Here is a 20,645-nt window from a genome sequence, read left to right as displayed (position 1 = left end):
CTAACATTTGTTGTGCTCATTTATGACTCTGTGTGAATTGGTCCTCTTTTGATTCGCACGTCTAGCTAAGACAACTGTATGTATGAATGTATGTATGTATAACTATCGTTTAGCAAATGACAAACTGAACCAAGACCAAACTACAACGGTGTGCATGTTGTCATGACGGTAGGAGGGGAGCTACTGAGCTGTTTGCAGCCGCTGGGCAGCAGAGTCTTGCGATACGTTCGGCTGACAGATCTGACAGCTGACCGGCCTAATACAGCTCGCAGATTAAATCAAGTCATTCCAAACAAGCTTACCAATCTTTTCAGTAATTGCTCCTCTGTTTGGATCTGACGCGAGGCATAACAAAATAGGATTTTAAGAAGAGGGTGACAATCTATCACTGAAATCGGTTCCATTTTGTCAGTAGCCTATAATTGCATTCAGATGGAGAGGGTTAAGCTGTTACTCCCCTGTTATGACTATCATCTTAGAAGCAAAAAAGCACCAATCAGCTTTAAAGAAATCAATGACTTCCTCCTCTTACCCTCCCTGATAATGTTCTGTTGACTCTGCTGGAGTTTGTAGGGACATTACAATCTGAGCTACAACGTTGATGTGGACTGAACTGTAAAGGCGGTCTACATGCTTGTACATTAAAGTCACCAACTCCAAGGATCTGTGTCTTCAGATCACAGCTTCATTTATACAAGCATTTCATGGAGCCAGTGCAGCTGTCGGGGCAACAATACATTACCTGGGGAAACATCAATGAAGGGAGACGAAGAGCCACCATTTTCAAAGCTCAAGTTAGAGGAATGGGGACGTGCACAAGCGAATGCGTAAGTAGGCCTATGAATAGAAATACTTTGGTGATAACCATCGGCCTAGCTTACTAGCCTGCCGAGATGTGTGGCTATAGCCAAGCATGATTGCGCTAACGTCAACTACCCAATGACGGCTAACATTCTCTCAGTTGGTATTAAATGTATACGGCTGGATTCAATTTGGCATCCTCATCCTCACCAAGACACAGTTTGTGTTTGGCTGCAGTATGTATCACATAAATGCCATTTACTGGCTTTTCAGGAACTTTGAACCTCATTTCAGTTTGTATTAGCGAATGGAGTTCGCTCGCAACCTGAGTCTGTGATACTATTTTGTTGAAACCCGTCTGTATTCCAGAACGGTCTTTCCCAGCAGATATAATTGTCCTCTTGAACTCTTCATCAGTGACCATGGCCCCTTTCCATTGATACTTACCACATTGATTTACATCTGGAATTCCCACATGACCATCAATGGCTCATAAAAGACCTAAACGACATTGAGTGACTTCCTGGTCTGATTTATTACATTTTAAAGATTAAACCTTGAGTACATTCACATTGGTATGTTTTCAGATACATTTAGACATTACAATTGGTGATACTGTCACTTGAGGACATTCTCAAACTTCACAACTGTAGTTCAAAGGAACATCTTTCATCTGCAGATTTGTGGATATAGTCAAGGGCATGTCAAATATGTATAATCACTCCAATTATTTTTACAAGTATAAGGTCAGTCCAATTACTCTTTTCCAATGTAGTCTAGGCCGAGGTGCCGTGTCCCGTCTCCAAGCTGGTACTGCAGAAGAGCGCGGACCCAATTACCACTGACGTTCTTATCAGCCTTTTGAGATCAAACTAAATCTAAAGGAGAGAAAGAGTGTGCATTTCATTGAGGTGTGAAATTGACAAGATTTAACCGAATCAGAACAATTGTAATTGTGTCAGGTACAATAGAGACCTCGCTTACTGTCTTAACTATCTCACACATATTACCGACAGTCACAAGAACTGTGTAGAAGCTCTGTAGCTAATTGGTCCAGATCTGATTAGCATCCTCTCTGCATTCTTTAGCATGTTTATAAAGATATTGCCTTTGAAAAATATATTGCTGCGGTCAAATAGTAGAACAATTAAGTCCAGTGTCTTTTCCTTGACCTCGATGGAAACGTCATGAGGTCAGGGAAAGATGTGAAGGAGGATTCACAAGCAAAAGACAAGTGAGGGCAGATGTTACAGGTGGCCCAATGACGCGTCACATTAATGTTGCTGCTCCGTGGAATTCTGGGATGGCGCGATAGTCCCCTGTACCCTATGCTAAAGGGAATAAGAAAGTAAGCTTTGAAGCACATTTAGATTTAGAGAATTCAACCAGCTCTTGTCATGGCTGCCCCTTAGATACTTCCTGCTCATTTCCCTCAGTTGGGAACCTTCCTAAGCAAAAACAAAAGACAATTTAACCACAGCCCATGTATCCAACCAAACACGTTAACACAGCACGTGTTGGCCCTAACACGTCTCTTTGGAGACGTTGAGGCTGCACTGATCAAATGTCATCTCTCCTCATGTAACAGGACGGTCCCTCTCATCCTTTTCGAAGCAATCTTGCACAAAGCATAGATAGAAGAGGAATATTATACAACCACATCAGAGAGGGGATGACTTGCTATTTCCTCTCGAGACGTAGCCAATCTTTGGGATGCCATTTCTACATTTACTTATACACCTCCACAGAGAAATAGCTATCAGAGCAGGGGCGGCGATGTTGTCGAGGCTGTTAGACTACGAAAAGGGAGCGTGGGAGGTGGGTGTGGGTGTGTGTGCGTGTTTGCGCCCGCACAAGGGAGGGAGAGAGATGGAAAAGACCCTAACTTGTCAACAAAGTGTGTGGGGTCTTCACCAAGTTCTTGTCTGTGTGTGTGTGTGTGTGTGTGTGTGGGTGTGTGTGTGTGTGTGTGCGAGCGCGACTGCAACTTCGAAGATCAACAGCTGTCTGGAAACTTTTGCCAAACGTCTCATCTCAGCCCCTTGTTTTCTCCCCGTCTTTTTTTTTTCCCCGTCTCCGAAATCTATGTTGTGTCAAAAAAAAGTAGCAAGAGAAGGTTTCATTCTTCTCGTTTAAAAGGAATCAATAGCTCTGTCTCTCCCCTTAACCGCTTCAAAGAATCAGTCTGCACTAATGCAATAATACACGCAGGTTGGAGGAACCATCTGTGTGTTATGGAGTTATTCTTTGAGAGCCTGTCTGAGAGTTTAAAATGAGAGTTGTGTGTGAATTTGCGTGCGTGCACATTTCTGGTGCGCCTTGAGGCTTATTGCATCTCAAGAAGTGACTTCCCCGCCACCAGTCCTTCTTTCCTTGTGGAAGTTTAATTTCATTGTCGGGCCTGTCTTGCAATTTTCACGCCATCAGCTCCCGTGAGGCTTTGCGGCTGGCGTACGACATTGCAACACTGGCCGCGGGGACTTAATGAAAAATCGTGGCGTCTGGTTTCTTCGATATGACCTGTTTATCCTGGTGGATAGTAGTGGCCCAGAAGCCACGATCCCAAATCAATGGCCCTTTGCAGAGAAAGCATCCCAAACGATAAGCTCAACCCCAAATACCCCCCACGTCGCCCCCAAGGCAAAAGGGTGGGGGGAAGGGGAAGGGTGTAAAAAAGCCAAATCAATGGGTTTTTCATTACTGCTTTGATTCACGAGTCTTTTCTGATTATTCTCCCTCCAGATCCGTGGACAAAGAAAAGTGTTGTTTTTTTATTTTTTGTCTGTCTTCAAACCAAATTACCAGCGGCCCATATGAATGGAAATAATAGAGCGGGCGTCCTGCGATGTTTTGATTCATCTCTTTGAATTCTCTCCACCTCCAGCGCCGCAGGTGGGATTGATTGGCCAGATCGATGGCGCCAGAGCTAATTGGACAAAAATAATAAATATTTAGACTCTCTTTGGGGGGGATAGGGGGAGGAGTGGAACACATGAGTTCAACAGAGCATTTCCCTCATTATTGTTTTTCTATTTTTTTATTGAAAGACACGAGACAATATTAAGACAATACATAGACATAACAACAAGAGGATGACAAGAACAGTGGGATAAAAGCCAGCAAATATCATATTGTTATTGTTATTCTAGCGAGAGCAAGGAGGCAGATTGCTTGATTAGACCACGGTTGACTGAAAGTCAGAGAAATCCATACGCAGGTTTTTTGTTTACTGACAACTCCCAAGGCAGTACTAATTTACTCTTAACTCTTGAGTTTTCGATAAAGGTAAACAGTTAGTTTGGGGAGAAAGATGCAGATTCTTCAGTCTGCCGTTTTCTCTTCAGTTGTAGACCCTCAAATTCCCACATTCTTACAAAATAGGTGGACATGTTCTTACACATACATGCATTTATGCTCATGTGAATATATTCACAGGCACGTACACGTCAACAAGTCCTGATATCTAACAGCAAGATAGGTTGTCTGCTAGTGGCCCGCCTCAACTATAACCAAAATAAATCTGCTACCCTTTAGCTGAGGTTTGATCAGTGTCAGAATCCATCAGCTATCGGTCGGACAAAGGTCAATATTTCAGAGGTTCTGGTGTGGCCAGCGGATATGCAGATACCGCGTATCCAGGCCGTGACTTCCTCTTCCAGGCGCCAGTCGTTGTTTGAGCCAGATTAGCAGCTTGAGAATAGAGTTTGAGTTGAGAGACGATGTTTTATCTCTATAAACTGATATCTGCAGTTGAATGCCGATGCAGGATAGTAATGACTCTCACATGACTGCAAGAGGTCAGCATCGGTTCATTTCAGCTTTTAACAAATGAGGACAATATTGCATGTACCAACCAATAAAAGGAAAATGCTGGTGTTTTTTAATGTTTTGCTTCAGAAGTCGATGCTTTTATTCTCATGACAAACGTGCGGTGTGGTCACCTTTTAGAGAAGTTACGTGCTGTTTTGACTTCCCTCTTGTTCAATTGTTCAAAGATGCGCTGTACACATAGCATCTTTAAATGTGTAGATGTTCGCTTGTTTTTAGAACAATGCCCTCCAGACGTTTATTCTTGGGCTTGTAAAACGCCTTTTCTCCATTTTCTTCGCTCCATCTCACCTCCCTATTAGCATGTGCTACATTGCAGGATTGGGTGGATTTTTGCCTCAACGGGAGCAGCAGGTGTTTGCTGGGAGAAGCGGTGACACATGGATGCGCCCTGTCAGACTACTCATTAGAGGCTCTGCACCTCCTTTGTCTCCTCATTTAGAGAAGAGTGCACGCGCGCATACAAGTGCACAAAGCAGCAGCTGGACAAATCAAAGCAGCCAAAGTCAACAGCGGCTCATTGGATGGATGTCGGAGTATTTCAGAGTACTCCTAGAGTTTATTTTCTTTCTTTTTTTTTTTCTCAACTTTGACACTTCTGGGATTGAGACTCTCGCCTGTAAATGTGCTGATGATAAAGACAAAGTGACAAGTGACATCAGGCGTACAGGAAAGCCTCCGGGGAAGACAAAGCATATGTTAGATGCTGCACATGAGAGGGGTGTTGATTTATGAGAATTAGTTCAGTTAGTGCACACCTAAGATATCTAGTGGTGACGCACATGCTGCATGTCTAATTCTTGGGCCACTCTAAATGAGATGTTGGTGTTTTCGACTGTGTTAAAGGATTTCTGGAAGCCTTGGGAGCTTAATTAGAATCTAAAGTAAAGTACATTGTACTCTTTGATGAAACACATCTAATAATAGTTGGGTACATTAACAGGGGCTGGAATAGGACCTGTTGAACCAATGAATATTGGAGACGGACCATAGTGACTGACACATATCGCATGAAAAAATGCTGGAACTGGAAAAGTACTTTATTTTTAATCAAATTGAAGAAATCCGCTCCGGTATTTGATACGTTGTGTCTCGGTAGAACCCCTGCTGGTTTCTTGGCTCCTTCTTCGACACCCAGAACAGAATTAAAGCCTTAACATTAGGCACGTGAAATGATGTTAAAATTACAACAAAGACGGAGTCACGCTTTGTGACGTTGTCTCATATAGTTGTGTCGTCTTGCTAGTAAACTATTTAAATGACTGAATCATGTGTTTTCCAGGTGGTGATGGAATTACACTCTGAAGTAGCTTGGGATGGTGTAGATCTATAGACTATAGCGCCCTCATTTAAACTTTAAACTTCCCTTAGTTTGACTGTAATTTAGTTGAGTTTTTCCACAATATATTGCCAAATTATTACAAATATGAGAACTTAAAAAATGTGTTCCCTTTTAATTACTGTATCAAGGCACACTAGCATTTGCCCATAGCATTTCCACAAAGAAAGAATGGCCGAAATGAATGCAGTAGACGCTGAGATATCCTGAGTGTTAGTTGAGCAGTCAAGTGCTCTTTCAGGACTTGGTCATCCGGAGTGCGCCCATTCAGAACGTACCAATTTTTGGGATCTTAGTATTGCTGCTTATCAAAAACATGTGAATAGAAACATGGGTTGCGTGGCAGCAAAAATAGTCTCCTTGCCTCTCAAACTCTCTCTCTCCTTTGACTAGTGCAATGACATTCTTTAAAAGGTACTCGGCTCAATCTTCCATCAGCTATCTCTCTTTTCCCCTGAACACGGCTCCTCTCTCTTCCATCACAACATGGCTCACCTCTCTCCCTGTTTGTCGGCCATTTTACAAATCTTTCCTCTTCCTCAGAGCTGTCTCTTGCCCAGCTTCTGCAAAGCTCCGGTGCCGCACTGTTATTAATAAACACACGGAAAGAAAGCAACAAAGGAAAATGCCAACTTTCTTCTTCTCTTCACCATCCACAATTTGCACTTCCCCATCCTCTCCACTCCCTGTTTCCACACCCTGTTGTCTTTCTTCATCCTCTCTATTTTTCCTCCATCCTCTGGCACACAACCTCCTTGCCGTGATAATTAGTCAGTGCTAAAATAATACAGCCTCAAGAAAAACACGAGCTGAGCAGAGGGCTTAGCTCTGCTGGGAGGGAAGGGGGGGATGGGGAGGGGGAAGGGGAGAGCCAGAGAGAAGAAATGAGGGAGAGGGAGGAGAGTTGTGTGTGTCAGCCCATTTCAAATGGCTACCAGAGGATTGTTAGATAATGAAAGTGTCGGGTAGCTGAGTGACTGACTGTGTGTGTGTGTGTGTGTGTGTGTGTGTGCGTGTGTGTGTGTGTGTGTGTGTGTGTGTGTGAGTGTGTGTGTGTGCGCGTGTGCAATGAGACGGCATGTGTCCATTATTTATCAGCCAGCCTTCTCCCTGTGTGTGACTGAGACTGTGTGCGGCCCGTTGCCGTGCATGTTGCTTGAAGGCCCTTTGGCCCTGCAGTCATTGTGACCTCTCTGACCCGAGCACACCTGCAGAGAGATTTGTAGGGCTCAAAAAAGTAAACCAAGGACATATGTGCAGGTACAATACGAAAGACAATGTTGTGCACTACTGTGTGCATGTGTGGTTGTGCAGCCAGTCAACAGAATTCTTTTATTTTAATAATCGACTGAAAGTTGACTTCATTTAGCAAGAGGAAATTGCCTGTTGTATTAACTCAAAGGTTGTAAATTGAAAATTGTTGGGTTTCGTTTGCTGGAAACTGTGGAGAAGCTACTTGAAGATGTCACATTGGTTCTAACCAACTTGACCAGGGCTCAAAATGTCGAGTAAAAGAAACCTTGAAAGAATCTTGTTCATCTGGAAAATAAAGTGCTTGAATGATGGCAATGCAATCAAAAGTGAGGTTAGCAGGGACACTCAGAAAACAAAATGGCATGTACAGCGAGGCAAACGCATCAGTCAAGAGTGTGATGAAGTCGGGGTGTTTTGGTCTGGACCAAGGGAAAAAGTGACACATTGTTGCATTTTAGTTCTGGTCCAGTTCATGCTGACTGCTTACAAACGAAACAAGAGTAAACATGACGTTATATAGACTGACAGGTAACAGTTTTAACAGCTTTTGACTCGATAATTTGGGGAAATAGCTGTGCTGACTTGCATAGCCTTTGTGTTGATGTGCACACATGGCCTTATATCGAATAATTATAAGTTTGCTTCCTGAACAGATTTCAGGACAGGCAGATGGATTTTTCAGCAGTTAAGCTTCTGAAATCCTGCTAAAATCACATTTCTGCTTTTATAAAATCCTGTGGCCGTTTCTTTCGCTTGGAGGTGCACGGAACCATTTTGTGAGGCAATCTCGGTTCGGTTGTTTGGTCTGCACCAGGGTTTTATTGGCAGCTCTCAAACCAGCCCAAATGAACCGTAGCAGGTAAACAGATCTGAGTTTGTTTTTGCCAAAGCAAACCGCTAAGGTGTGACAGCACCCTGTCTTTATATGCAACTGTGTGTACATTTCAAATGTGTAGCTTCATAAAGCTACAAATACATGCATTGGTATCTACTCATACAGCCTGTGTTTACATGCATTTATGCTGCAGGGAAGACTTGACAGCCCACAGGGTTGAGAGCAGTTCACTGTGGCTTCATTACGCTATGCTAATCAATGGCAACGCCCGTCACCACCCAACGGCCGTCACCACCGGGCTTAGTGGAGCCGAGCCAAATCCTAACTCGTGTGTTTCAAACACAAAATCGCGTGTGGATCTTTTAGGCTGGACCTCAAAACTACTGTTGAGGCAAAGTTCCTTTGACAGGCAGATCTGAGGAATTTCCTTTGTTGATGTCGAGGGCTGCTGGTTACACTGACAGCATAGCCAACACAAAGTTTTGTCAGTTTGCCCGAGTTTGAATGCAACACAACTGAGGGCGAGCGAAACTGCTGTGGCTCGGATGACGGGGCGTGACAGCCAGGCCTGCTGCTAGTTACTAGTGCTAAAGCTACACATGATGTGCACCGTCAATAACTCATTTCAATGCCCAGAAAGAGTTACTGTCTTTCACATGTATTTAAAATGGAATATTCAGGCCACCGAAGTTTTTTCCAAACTTTTCACTGAATTGTAAATTAATTAATTAATAAGCTTTTCACCGATGATATAACTTCATGTTCACAACACTCAACTATACAATTCTCAATCGAAGAAGGGGAAGCTTCAGGTATAAAATAATTGCCCGCAAATCATTTTGATAAAGCATTTTGAATGTTATCAGCTAATTGAATGTGTGTTATCAGTGGTTATCACTTCCATCCTAATGCTTCAGACTGGCCAAACTGCAACTTACATGTTGTGAAATTGAAACGCTACGAGTTGAAACAAAACAGCTTTCGGTTAATCTGCTTGGCTGGGTTGGTAAAAGAAAAGATGTGGGTTGGAATAAATACGCTTATGTGACTGACATTACTTGCCATTCGTGAAGTACGTAAGTGACCAGGTCTACTGGGTGAAAGTCCACTGTTAAAATACATATATTTATGTGAAAAATGGCAAAATGTCACCTTTGCTGTTCAGCCTTCGTCTCCTTTGCAGAAGGCTTTTCTTCTCAGCATGTTCTTGACTTGCGTTTGAGAATACACCGTGTACATCTTTCTGTTTTAACACAATGATAACACCCTTTCTCCATCCTCTGTGTGCGTTTTTTGCAGCTGGGACAACATACATCTTCGGGAGAGGCGGAGCCCTCATCACATACACCTGGCCACCCAATGACCGGCCGAGCACACGGGCAGACCGGCTGGCAGTGGGCTTCAGCACGCAGCTGAAGGAGGCTGTTCTGGTCAGGGTGGAGAGTGCCAAGGGACTGGGAGATTACCTGGAGCTGCACATAGTAAGATACCGCCTTAGGGATATCGATGGGGGGGTTGGAATGAAAAGTGAATGTACCCTAAGCTACATTCAGTCAGATGAATCACTCGGGGAAACCCAGACAGTGAAAGGGGGACAGGACAGGTGTAAAAAGTGGGGCGTAGTATGATGCCAAGGACTTGGGGCGATTTAGACATCGTCACTGGAGGACAAGAGAGAGAATGAGTGAAATGATGAATGGAGGTTGGAGAAGCAGAAAGGAAGGATGTCAGAAAATTGGACAGCACCAAAGGACGGGGAGTAAACCAGAGGCCACGAATAGTAAGAGGGAGGCTGAAGGAGAAAGAAGAGGACAGGAGCTTGGGGTCATTGGTGCAGAATGAGTACCGTGAAAAGCACTTTGTTTGGTTTTTGTACACAATATGACACTGTACTTGGATATTCAAACACAAACTGCTGAAATGTTGGTGTTTTGGGCCGGTAAAAGATAGAAGCATTTTATATACCCATTAATATTTATGACCCTTCAAGACCCTAAAATACTAATATGCTCTCAAATTATGCATTTGTAATGACTTACAATTTCCTCCTCCTTTAATCCATGAAAGGGTGACGTTAAATCTTCTCTTGGATTTGATTGTCCTCACAAATGGCATTTCTTTCTTTGGTGTGTGTGTAAGTTCCAGGGGTCACCGAGAGGAATGTGTGTGCGCAGAGTCCAGAAAGCACTAATCACCCACATCACTTCTTTTTATCTTCTGTCAGACTAGTTATTGGCCTCATCTCTGCTTTTATTGCTTTCATGTGTTAGGCTTAAAGGTCATTTAAGACCCCCACTAATGATAACTTTAAACATCAATGAAGTGACAGCAGGCATTTAAAAATGCATTAACACTGGCTCTAATTGTCTCGTTGACCCTGCGCTTATTCTTCCTAATAATACATTCAAAGCTCAGTTAATTACCAACCAAGACCTCACCTGGTGACTCTGATCCACTCATCGCCGTGTCCGCATCACACAGTTAAACATTGTGTGCCGTCAGATTCACATCTCCACTGTTTTACTGTACCAGCTGGTGGCGAAAATGCTGCAATGTCCTGCAATCCCTTTACACTCTGTTAAGGAACGCACTGATGGGTAACAATCAGTGTTATCCACACTTATCTACTCTCAGCTATCTGGGCGTGTGTGTGTGTGTGTGTGTGTGTGTGTGTGTGTGTGTGTGTGTGTGTGTGTGTGTGTGTGTGTGTGTGTGTGTGTGTGTGTGTGTGTGTGTGTGTGTGTGTGTGTGTGTGTGTGTGTGTGTGTGTGTGTGTGTGTGTTAGTGTTCACACCACTCCAACATCGCGGTGACCCCAATTTGCTTGGGCTGGCCATGCCTGGAAGCAACAGGAACATTGTTGACCCCGGGTCACTTCTCATCCAGTGATCAGTAAGCTGAGAGGAACAGAGGACGGGATGATGTAAGAGGTATAGATGAAATAGTGGGGGGGGGGGATCTAGGTGGATGGACCAAGTAGTAGGTCAAGGCCAATTTGAATGCTCTCAACATCAGTGATTATGAATAATGATAACAGGAGGGATGAAAGATTCCAGTTGTTAATTCAGCGGACACAACAAATGATGCTTGGGGTTGAGGTGGGGATGTAGCAGAGTTCAACTGCAGCAACTCTAAAGGGTCATTTCCTGTGATTTGTAGCACTATTTCTGTTGTTTTTTAATACTGGGTTGTTTGGAGAGAGTCACATATGACTCAACCAACAGTCCATATAAATAGTGTATGATAGAATAAGGAAAGCTAAAATGTGGCATCATTCACCTCTGGTGTTAAGTCCCCATGCAGTTTGCCCAGGTTTTCAACAGCCATTCAAATAATGACATAACTATGTAAGTGAATGGGATTTTAAATACTTACAACGTATGGTTCCAGAAACCCTGTCCTAATTCCTGAAAATAATCCACAGACCTCTCTGTGACTGGATCTACTTTCAACCGAATTAAATAGTCCCCGTTAAAACTGTTGACAGTGTGTTCTGTGGCTGAATAACGAGAGGCTGTTTCTGTGATTCTGTATTTTTGTTGAGTTTTAAATGTCATTTCAATGCTTTGTGAGCACCACAACAAAATCCCATTTGCCTCCATTGTATTGGGTGGGGGCAGATATTTCAAATATTAGGGAAAAGAAACCGAAACTATCCACATGACTTTTGGGTGAACTGATTCTTTAAAACGTTTGACAGAGTATTAGATGAGTTGGTGCATTAGTTCTTTATTCTAACCTGAATGAGTGGCTCCTCACTGTTTATCTCTGCCCGTCCCTCACCATCCATCAACAGTCATTATTGAGCTTGCTCTTCTCTCGGCTGCATATTCTCCATCTAACTTCTGTCTTTCATTTGCTCCCTCATTCCCCCACGTCTGTCTCGCTCATTCTCTTTCTCTGCCTCTCGCACACACATCAGTGCCTCCGACACACCCGCCCTGCTCCTCTGCTCCCTTTGCAATTACATTTCATTTGCCGCCGCTGCTCACGAGTCGCTCGCCTAAATGACTCTGTTCAGCCCGTGGTGGGTGTTTGGGTCCCGTTAATTATGCCCGTCTCTCTTTGAGGGGAGAAGTACAGGCAAATTAGACCTGAGAAGGAGCTACGGCCCTATGTCGTCCCACCTGTTGGGGGCCCTCACAGACCCAATCAAAGTAGAAAATAGCTTCACGTTTAAAGCAGTGATGGTGGCCCTTAGGTCCAACACCTGGGGCCTTATTCATTAGCTTTGGCATTCTAGGTTCGCTTGTTTTGTGCTGGTTTGTGTTTTGTTTCAATTTCCTGGCCCTCTGCAGTTTGAGAACAGACATCCACCAATGACGCAGTTGATTGCTGTTAATGTTAAAGTTAATGGCCTTTCTTAGCCAAGTCGGTGGCCCAAAGACTAATCACCACCGTTAACTGTCATGGCAGGGTATAACACAGCATGATGGATGTGGTGTCTGTCTGTCTAACGAGAAATACTGGCACGGCTGATAATAACACGGCACCAGGATGTGATGGAGCATGATTCCTTATCTCTCACGAACCACCCGTATCTTACCCTTCTGCCCTTACATGCCCTCCACCTCTTTCATGTCCCCCCCTATTTCTGTCCATTTACCTGACAGAAATCACTCACTACATCTTCTTGACATGCTGTCATCAGGCCCCGGGGCAGGAGATGAGGTTATGGGATGCTTAATACTGAGTGTGCTGACTGTGGCTGCTTTAATGCTGCTTTAAGGACACAGCGTATCCTCACAAGGCCTTGTTTCTTTGCACTTCGCTAATTATTTACTGTGGGTGTGTCTGAAAGTGCTGCAAACTTTCTAGTTGACATTTTGAGGGTTGTAGATGAAAAAGCTCTGCGATTCATTATCTGGAAAATGCCATGGGAATGAGTCATCGCCGAGCAGACCAAACATGGCCGCGCATACTGCTGTTGCAGTGCAGCATTACCCATATGTCTGTAAAGATTCTCTGTCATCCACGTCGGGGAACATGACGCAGTAGTTCACTAAAAAACAGCTGGGTTTGCTGTCTGGTCTTAATGAAGTTTTGCTGTTCATCCAGCGGACTTCATCAGTTCTACTGACTGGTGGGGGAGTTCCTCTGTGTTTAATCACCCAGAGAAGTTAAATACCTTAGACCTCCCCAAGAGTCGGTAGAGCTAATTAAGTCTCTTGAATGAATGGTGAGACATTTCAAGAATACTCAACAAAGTCCAGTTATCTTTTCATTCTGCACAGATAAAAATGTAGGGCGCTCAAGTTGTAACCCCTCAATGTAATGCATGCACTGGGGGTTACAACTAGTTTGGGGTTTGAATCTGCAACTGGCAGTCACGGTTGTGCTCTTTTTGCCTCACTCTGCTACTAGACTGTCCGGCCATTACGGTATATTGCTGCTAATCCAACCTGTTTTTATTCCTAACAAAGTGATGTTATTGCATTTACTTTGTGGCACTCTTTTTTTCCTGAGAAAGACTGTCCTAAGTCCTCTTATTTAGCAATTCCCAGGTCTTTCAACCATACCTAGGCCTTCATCGGCAAATTGAACTTGTTAAGGTGTAATCAACAGAGTACATGAAGTTGCAGAGATGGTAATCCCCATCTCTATGAAAGGTTGGTCTCTGGTTTTCTATGAAAGGTTGGTCTTCTTGATCTTTCCTAACCACGTACACTTTGTCCAAGACCTAACTTCTTACCAGTTGATGCTGTAAAGAGTATCCTAATACAATGGTTCGTATAACATCTTACGAAAAGTATTCATTCTTCGTGTCTTCTCCTACGAATGTACAGCAACATGAGCGATCATTGCGTCTGCGCAAAACCCCTGTGGTGCAAAACCTGTTTAGGCAACAAAACTCCTTGGTTAGGTTCAGGAAAGGATTACGGTTTGGTTGGAGCAGTGATTTTGTTAGATAACTTGCATATGTGGCGTTAAATACGTAAGTTACGTAACAAAAGTAAGGTCAAGTCAACGATTTCTGCTTTACGGCATTTGTTTGACCCACCCATCCATCCAGACCTCCTCCCTATGTAGACTTAGTCGCTATCTACGGCAACTGGCTCACTATTGCGTTGGTTATGTACAAATGACAGTGTATTACTTTTCTTCGGTGTAAGTACAACCAGTGAAGGAGAAACGACTTGAAACGGTTTTCCAATATACTTTGGTCAAACGTCCAGTTGTTTGAAAGTTCGGGGACGTAGTTAGGATATTCATTCCCGAGAACATTGAAGATACCCTTTTGGTTTTACCACTCACATTATGAATGACATAGGAACATATACAACTTGTATTACTCGTATTATTATCAGTGAGAATTTCAGTTTTTACTCCCAGTTAGTCAGCAGGATGTCCCCCAGTCCCCTCAATGCCTTTGACAGGATGTCAGATCACCAGAAGTAAAAAATAAATGGTCATTTGGGAGGGTAGGACATCATTTTTGCCAATCTTGATGACATTTCCACCATCGGGCCTGGGGTGTGGGACTCGGGGAATGAAGGGTACAGACAGATGTAGAAGTGGGCTGATAGCTAAATCTCCCATCTGTGGCTGCTGGAAAAAGCTGATGTCCTTGCAAGACCTTGGAGGCCAAAATAAACAGGCCATCATTTATATAAAAAAAAGCCCAAAGCACTTTTTCTTTTCTGATGCATCACCAAGCTATTATCATAAATAAGAAATTCAATCATAGCACATGCTGATTTCAAATGATGACTTCCTTCTTTTTATTCACATATGTGCGGTTGTTAGGTCAGCCTAGTTGAAATCACTTGCTCCACCAAAGGTATAAGAATTCAAACTTGCTGATCATATGCCGCTGGTTGTCAGCAGCTGAAAATGTCCCCCTATAGATCTACGTTAGCAGCAGGTGAGCTTTTAGTCGATACACCAGTCAGTTCAAGTGTTGTCGTAAGAATACACAGTGCTCCTGCCTTAGCCACACTGAGTGTGAAAGCTGCAGTGGTATGGCGTTCAGCTTCCCCGCTGTCATGTATCAGTGCAAACAAAAGCACATTTAGTTTTGTGCTGACTTGATAGTTTGAGTACAGGAAAGAAATGGACAACCCCAAACATTTTGCAATTTGAAAAAACTGTGCATGCCAAGAGTGTTGCCTTTCATTTCAGTCTGGCTAGAACATCTCGTCTTACTCCAGCTTCATGCCCCCCCCCCCCCCCCCCCCCACAACCCACTGTCATAAACAAAGGCACTGAGGTAAACTAAGCTCGGTAGATCATCTGGGATTTAGCTTCCCTCGTGCAACAATATGGAGGACATTAATTGTCAAGAGGGCCCTCACAAAACGTCACAACAACTCTTCAGCTTTAAGACTCATCAGGTATGAATATAAATTAGCGTGCTGGTTCTTAAAATCTGAGCGATTCCCCGCTGTTCAAATGTACGGACTATGCAGATACGTAGCTATAAAGGCACAAAGCAGAGCAGCAAATTTTATGCTCAGAGAGATGAGTCGTTAATGAAGAAAGGAGCAAATATCAGAGCCATTCCCTTCATGAGCTACTCGTAAAGTTTCGAAATGGCCCGACAGATGGCTGAATAGCGGCGTAGCAGCTTAGCCTTTCAGACTAGGACTCGCACTCCCTTATTTTGTAATGCATTCCTTTCCAGATGTCTGTTTGTATTTATTACTGTTCTTACAGGCACCGCTCACATTTGACAGTCATTACATTTACAGCTGGCAAGTTGTCGCACTAACTGCTCTGTGGGAAGCGTCTCATCTGCAGTTAGGGGCCGGTGCACCGTGCGCAGCGGGCCTCCCAGAGCAGCTCCATCACTGGCTGGCCGGTCCCGGCTCATAGCATTAAATAAGGACCGCCTCTGATTACACGCTAGTGAGCCATCCCTCACCACAAGTCTCTAGTTTGAGCCGAGGGAGTGGCGGGTTAGCAAAAGGGACATGGCTATATTATCCTCTTGACCCCACCCTTACCCCTTCTCCCTGGATGTGACAAATGCTGATTGTGAGGGAAATCGAGAGCGAGACGTTCTGCACACAGGCGTTTTCCAGTCAGATCCCCGCAGTCGAGATGTGAAGCGCAGCATCTGACTTCATTAGCCTCACTGGGATTTATTTTCCTCTCAGCGCCTGGCTAATGAGAGGATCCTCTTTTTTTTTGCCGTAATATACCACGCTTTTTCTGACGGCCACAGGTTATCTGTCAAGGGGTTCGAGCCAGAGAACTTGTTTAATTAATTATGGGTTGAAAACTGCGATCTGAGATGCGACGAAGAAGATGAGGGACGGAAGAGCAGGGCGGATGGAGAGTGCATTGGGGAAGCCAGAGATCCTGGCGTCAGATAAAGGCAGATGGTGATGCGGATAAAACTATCAGAGAGAGGCAGAGGCTTTTATCCTCTACACCCTGCCCCCGGTAACACACACACACACACACACACGGTACGCCTTTACTCCTAACTAGCTGTCAGTCGCACACAGGGTCATGCGCTGCGCTCATGTTCTTGCGAGCTGCCAGAGCTGCTCACAGACACATTTGCAAGGACACCTTCACATTTGCTACCAAGACATGTATGATTACCCCTAGTACACTTTAATACATGTAGACAGTTTACAAGGGCAGCCCCACCCATTTAGATTTAGTTATTTCCTTATTTATAACTCCTCTCTCCACACACACACACACACTCCTTTTCTTAAATGGGTGTCACTTCTCCCACCTCCCCTCTTTCGTCTTCTCAGAGGGGTCGAAGCAAAACATGTAGGGAGGGACAGAGGGACGGAGTGTGGCGAACAATTGAGGGAGAAAGGGAGGCATGGCTTTGATGAATGCAGCTGCCTCGCAAAAGGGGAGTGTGGGCCACCGTCGGTAATGAGATCGGGCCCTGGTGGGTTTGGCAGGGCCTCTCTCCTCAGCCGGCGGGAGCCTGACAGCGTATCGATTAATCCTTCCCTTTTGCATCGCTAATTAATTGTCCTGGCAGCTGGAGGTTTCATCATGGGTGGCTAGCTTTGGATGGGCGAGGGGATCAGGAGCTAGACCTGCCTATAAATCCCGCCTCCTTCGTGCGGATTGGTGGCCTTCTTTCGTGTCGAACCATTCATAACCGAAATCCTTCTATTTGACCGGCGATGCTTGTAGAGGGCGGTTTAATTGCCTCCTGAGGCCTGACTCGGAACACGTCAGTCTCTGGATGACCGTTCTAAAGCAGGGCCTCTGCTGGTACCTGTTGGGTCAGCTGTCTTGATTTTTAGATTGCAGATTCTTGAATCCGAGAGGTAACTCCCCACACGCTTCACTTCACTGTGTGGCTTTGTTCATTTGTCAGATCAAAATCCAAATGGTCTATTAATGGGTCATTTATTTTGTCAGTTGCTGAAGAATTGAAAGGGTACTTCTATAATAAGTTACTTACTGTCTGAAAATCCTGCTACCATGGCACCATGAATATTTGCAACCGTTATCTGCCCCGTCTCAGGAAAAACGCCCAAAATGTTTTGCAGCTGAGTGCAATATGCCTTTTTTTGTCTCACAGAGAGACACATATCTGGGATTTAATATGCCATGATCACTGGGAAGTCTGGGCGTGACCCCCCCCCCCCCCCTTATAAATGCACTTCAGTGACCACCAACTCTCTGGAGACTAATCATTTCTCTGTAACTGTATGTGGCTATGATCACTGATCTTTGTGATTTGGAATTTGCATCGAAAGTGGCTGATTTAATGCCAAATATATGCATGTTACCGAATTTAGATACAAGCTAATTGCTAAGGAGCACCGAGATGCTATTTGCTCGGCAGCTCAGTTTTGGGTGCTTTTCACCCTTTGCTTTGAGAATTAGTCTTTTGTCATATTTTTGCGGGTTTAGCACCTGCAAAAATTATTAGCCTATTTATTGCAGTGGTGATTTACCCATGAGTAAAATGCACTAAATGTAGAGCAGTTGAAAAGCTTTTGCAAATTAGTTGTCTTTGCTTTGGCTTTGAAATGAACTCATGAATGTTGTTGAAAAGGTGGCCACTTTACTCCCTATTGGTCACTGTACTGGCAGCTCACATTGTCTATGTATCCTGTGAGAGCAGAGTGGTGGATGGGCTTCCCGGATCAATAAGGCATTAGGGTCCAGAGAGCAGGCCTGTCTGTATGGTCCCAGTCCCGGCTTTAACAATCACCTGGACTACCCTGATCCTATTCTTCCTCATCATCGCCTCCCGTCTCCTTCCCTCCACTCTTCCACCCTCCTGTACAACAGCACATCGTGATGAATGCCAAACGATCTAATACGAGGCGTGCGTTTCATTTTCATAAGCTTTCCCCACAAATCATGTCATCAGCATTGTGATGCATCACTACGACGGCGCCGTCTTCACCGCTCACAACGTCTTATTTAAGATTCGATGTGCGGCGCTTCGCGTCCCTTGTGTGGGTTTTTTTAATCTTGGAGATCAGGATTTAACTCAATGAACCTGTGTTCACAATAAAACTGCGCGAATCAGATTGAAACCTTAAGAAAAAGCGAGTGCATACATTGCTTGTCCTCAACGGTCCCAGTATTCAGAATCAGGAGAGAATAGTTGAACGGAATTGGCAGAAAGAATGAGCGAGGGAGGGAAGGGCAGAGAGACGTGAAGAGCATGTACGCATATAGAGAGGAAACAAAGAGGCAGTCTACTTTGTGTTCAGTGAGGAGCCTCGAGGACGGGAACACTGTGAAGTCCTCCCCAAATGTCACCGCTGCACACCCAGCCTTTAGCTGCCTCTGGATGCACTCCACCCCCCTCGCCCGCTGCAGTGAGCACCGACAGGACAACTCGTGTATTGAACGCAACTCCAAATTCATCCGGCATTACTCATTAGACATCACACTTTCATTTGCATTCTGATTCATCCACACCTACTGTTGCTGGCGCTGTTATCGATTCACGGTGAGTAATAGTTGTTTTCTGTTTGAACGCGCAGGTGTCTGCACTATTCTGAATGGTCTCATTAAAAGTGTTCTCCCCCATAATTAACTCGTAACGCTGACACATGCGTGGATTTCAGGGCGGACACGTCATTTACAAACAAACGGCGATTTCTGACAGTGCTTGTATGCAAACCCCCAATTTTCCCATTCATCACTTTCCCTCAGCTTCTGGCTGTGTGGTATAATTGGAGTGTCTTTAAAAGCTTCCTGTTAGCATTTTATCTGATACTTTTTGGACTTTGGCTGACCCCGTATGTGTTCTCCTCCTTTTGATTCATCACCAGTTTATCATTCTGTGAAAGTTTGTCTATTGATTTTCTGTTCTGTTTTAATATAGCGTAGGTCTATTGGTTGTAAAAGCACTGTGAGTCCATGCGCCCCTTTAATTTATCAATAGATCACCAAATGAGCATCCTACATCCCCTTTGGCCCACTTCTCTGGAGAGAAAACAAAAAGTATCTGTATGTTATCACCCAAACACTGAGTGCCGCTATGAGGAAAATCAACACAGACTTTTCAGCGTCCACCCCAGAATCCTGCTTTGAACTTTTTCCAACATCTGTTTTAAAATGACGGTCAGATTAAAGGCCTCGCTTGTTAGGGGGGTCTGGGGCCCACAGGGAGCAGGACTCAAAAGCAGACTCAAGGCGAGGTAGATAGGTTCCACGTACAAGTTCTTTACTTTGATCAGGGTTCGGTACACAGGAGAGGCACACAGGGAAATATCGCTGATACGCTCCTCAAACATCTCCGAGACAAACTGGCACAGGACAAGGAGGAAAGACAGACTAAATACACAGGGGAACGAGGCCCAGGTGGAAGCAATGAGGGCGGGGCTTGTAATCACCCAGGAGGACGGCACACGAGGGAGGGGGGGTGTCTGAAACGAGAGACAAGGTGAGTGATAGACAACACAACAGGAACAGACTGTGGCAACAAACACTACCCAGAAGGTCTAGGCGTAACATCGCTCTTACCTCAGCGTACTTGTTGACTACCTTGGGGAGTATGTTTCTACCTCGAGCACAAAGGAGAGACTGGAAGTGGAGCGGGAAAGAACGATAAGTAGAAAGAGAAACTAGCTCTGTTGCTTTTTTCAGAGAGAGAAAGATGGACTACAAGAGACTGTCTCTGAGGCCGATAGGGGGAAAAAGAAATGTTTACATCTGCTCATCCATGCAGAGCGCTCACATGACCGTGTTCCCCAGCTCTCGGTGATGTACTCAAGGTAGCAATGACGAATGCATCCGCCTCTCAGTCACCACTCTTAACTTTGCGAGTCCATCAACAATTCTGCTGTTGGCAGACCAGGAAAAAAAAAAGAACACACCTCATTATTCAGTGCCTTTGTTGTTCTGGAAATGTACGCCATTCGGAATGAATGGAGTGGAGCCGTGAGCGTAAATGCGGTCAAAGCTGAGAGGGAAGATCTTAAAAAAAGCAACCGGTGTTGAACAAAGATAAGAACACTTTTTTTTAAAGCGTCTAACTTTTGAGGAATAAAAGAGCTCTTAATAAACGTCAAAGCGGATGTTCAGTGGCGAGTTCAATTCCACACAACGTCGCTTTGGGGAAGAAAAAGAGGCAATCAGCGGGGCCAGGAACACGGTGACGGCGCCATGATGCTTTTCCATTCAGTCCATTTA

General features: G+C 44.5%; 1 protein-coding gene across 1 annotated transcript in view; it reads left to right on the top strand.

Moving 5' to 3' along the window:
- The window catches only part of nrxn2b (neurexin 2b), a 569,330-nt gene that overhangs the window by 454,853 nt on the left and 93,832 nt on the right, over nucleotides 1-20,645 (top strand). Inside the window, exon 16 of the mRNA XM_079295191.1 lies at nucleotides 9,357-9,538. Coding sequence (XP_079151317.1) covers nucleotides 9,357-9,538 — 182 coding nt within the window. The remainder of the gene's footprint in view (nucleotides 1-9,356; nucleotides 9,539-20,645) is intronic.

Source organism: Melanostigma gelatinosum (genome assembly GCF_949748355.1).
Source record: "Melanostigma gelatinosum genome assembly, chromosome: 23".
Classification (NCBI taxonomy): Eukaryota; Metazoa; Chordata; class Actinopteri; order Perciformes; family Zoarcidae; genus Melanostigma; species Melanostigma gelatinosum.
Note: the sequence above shows the minus strand (reverse complement) of the source record. Positions and strands in the feature narration are given on the sequence as shown.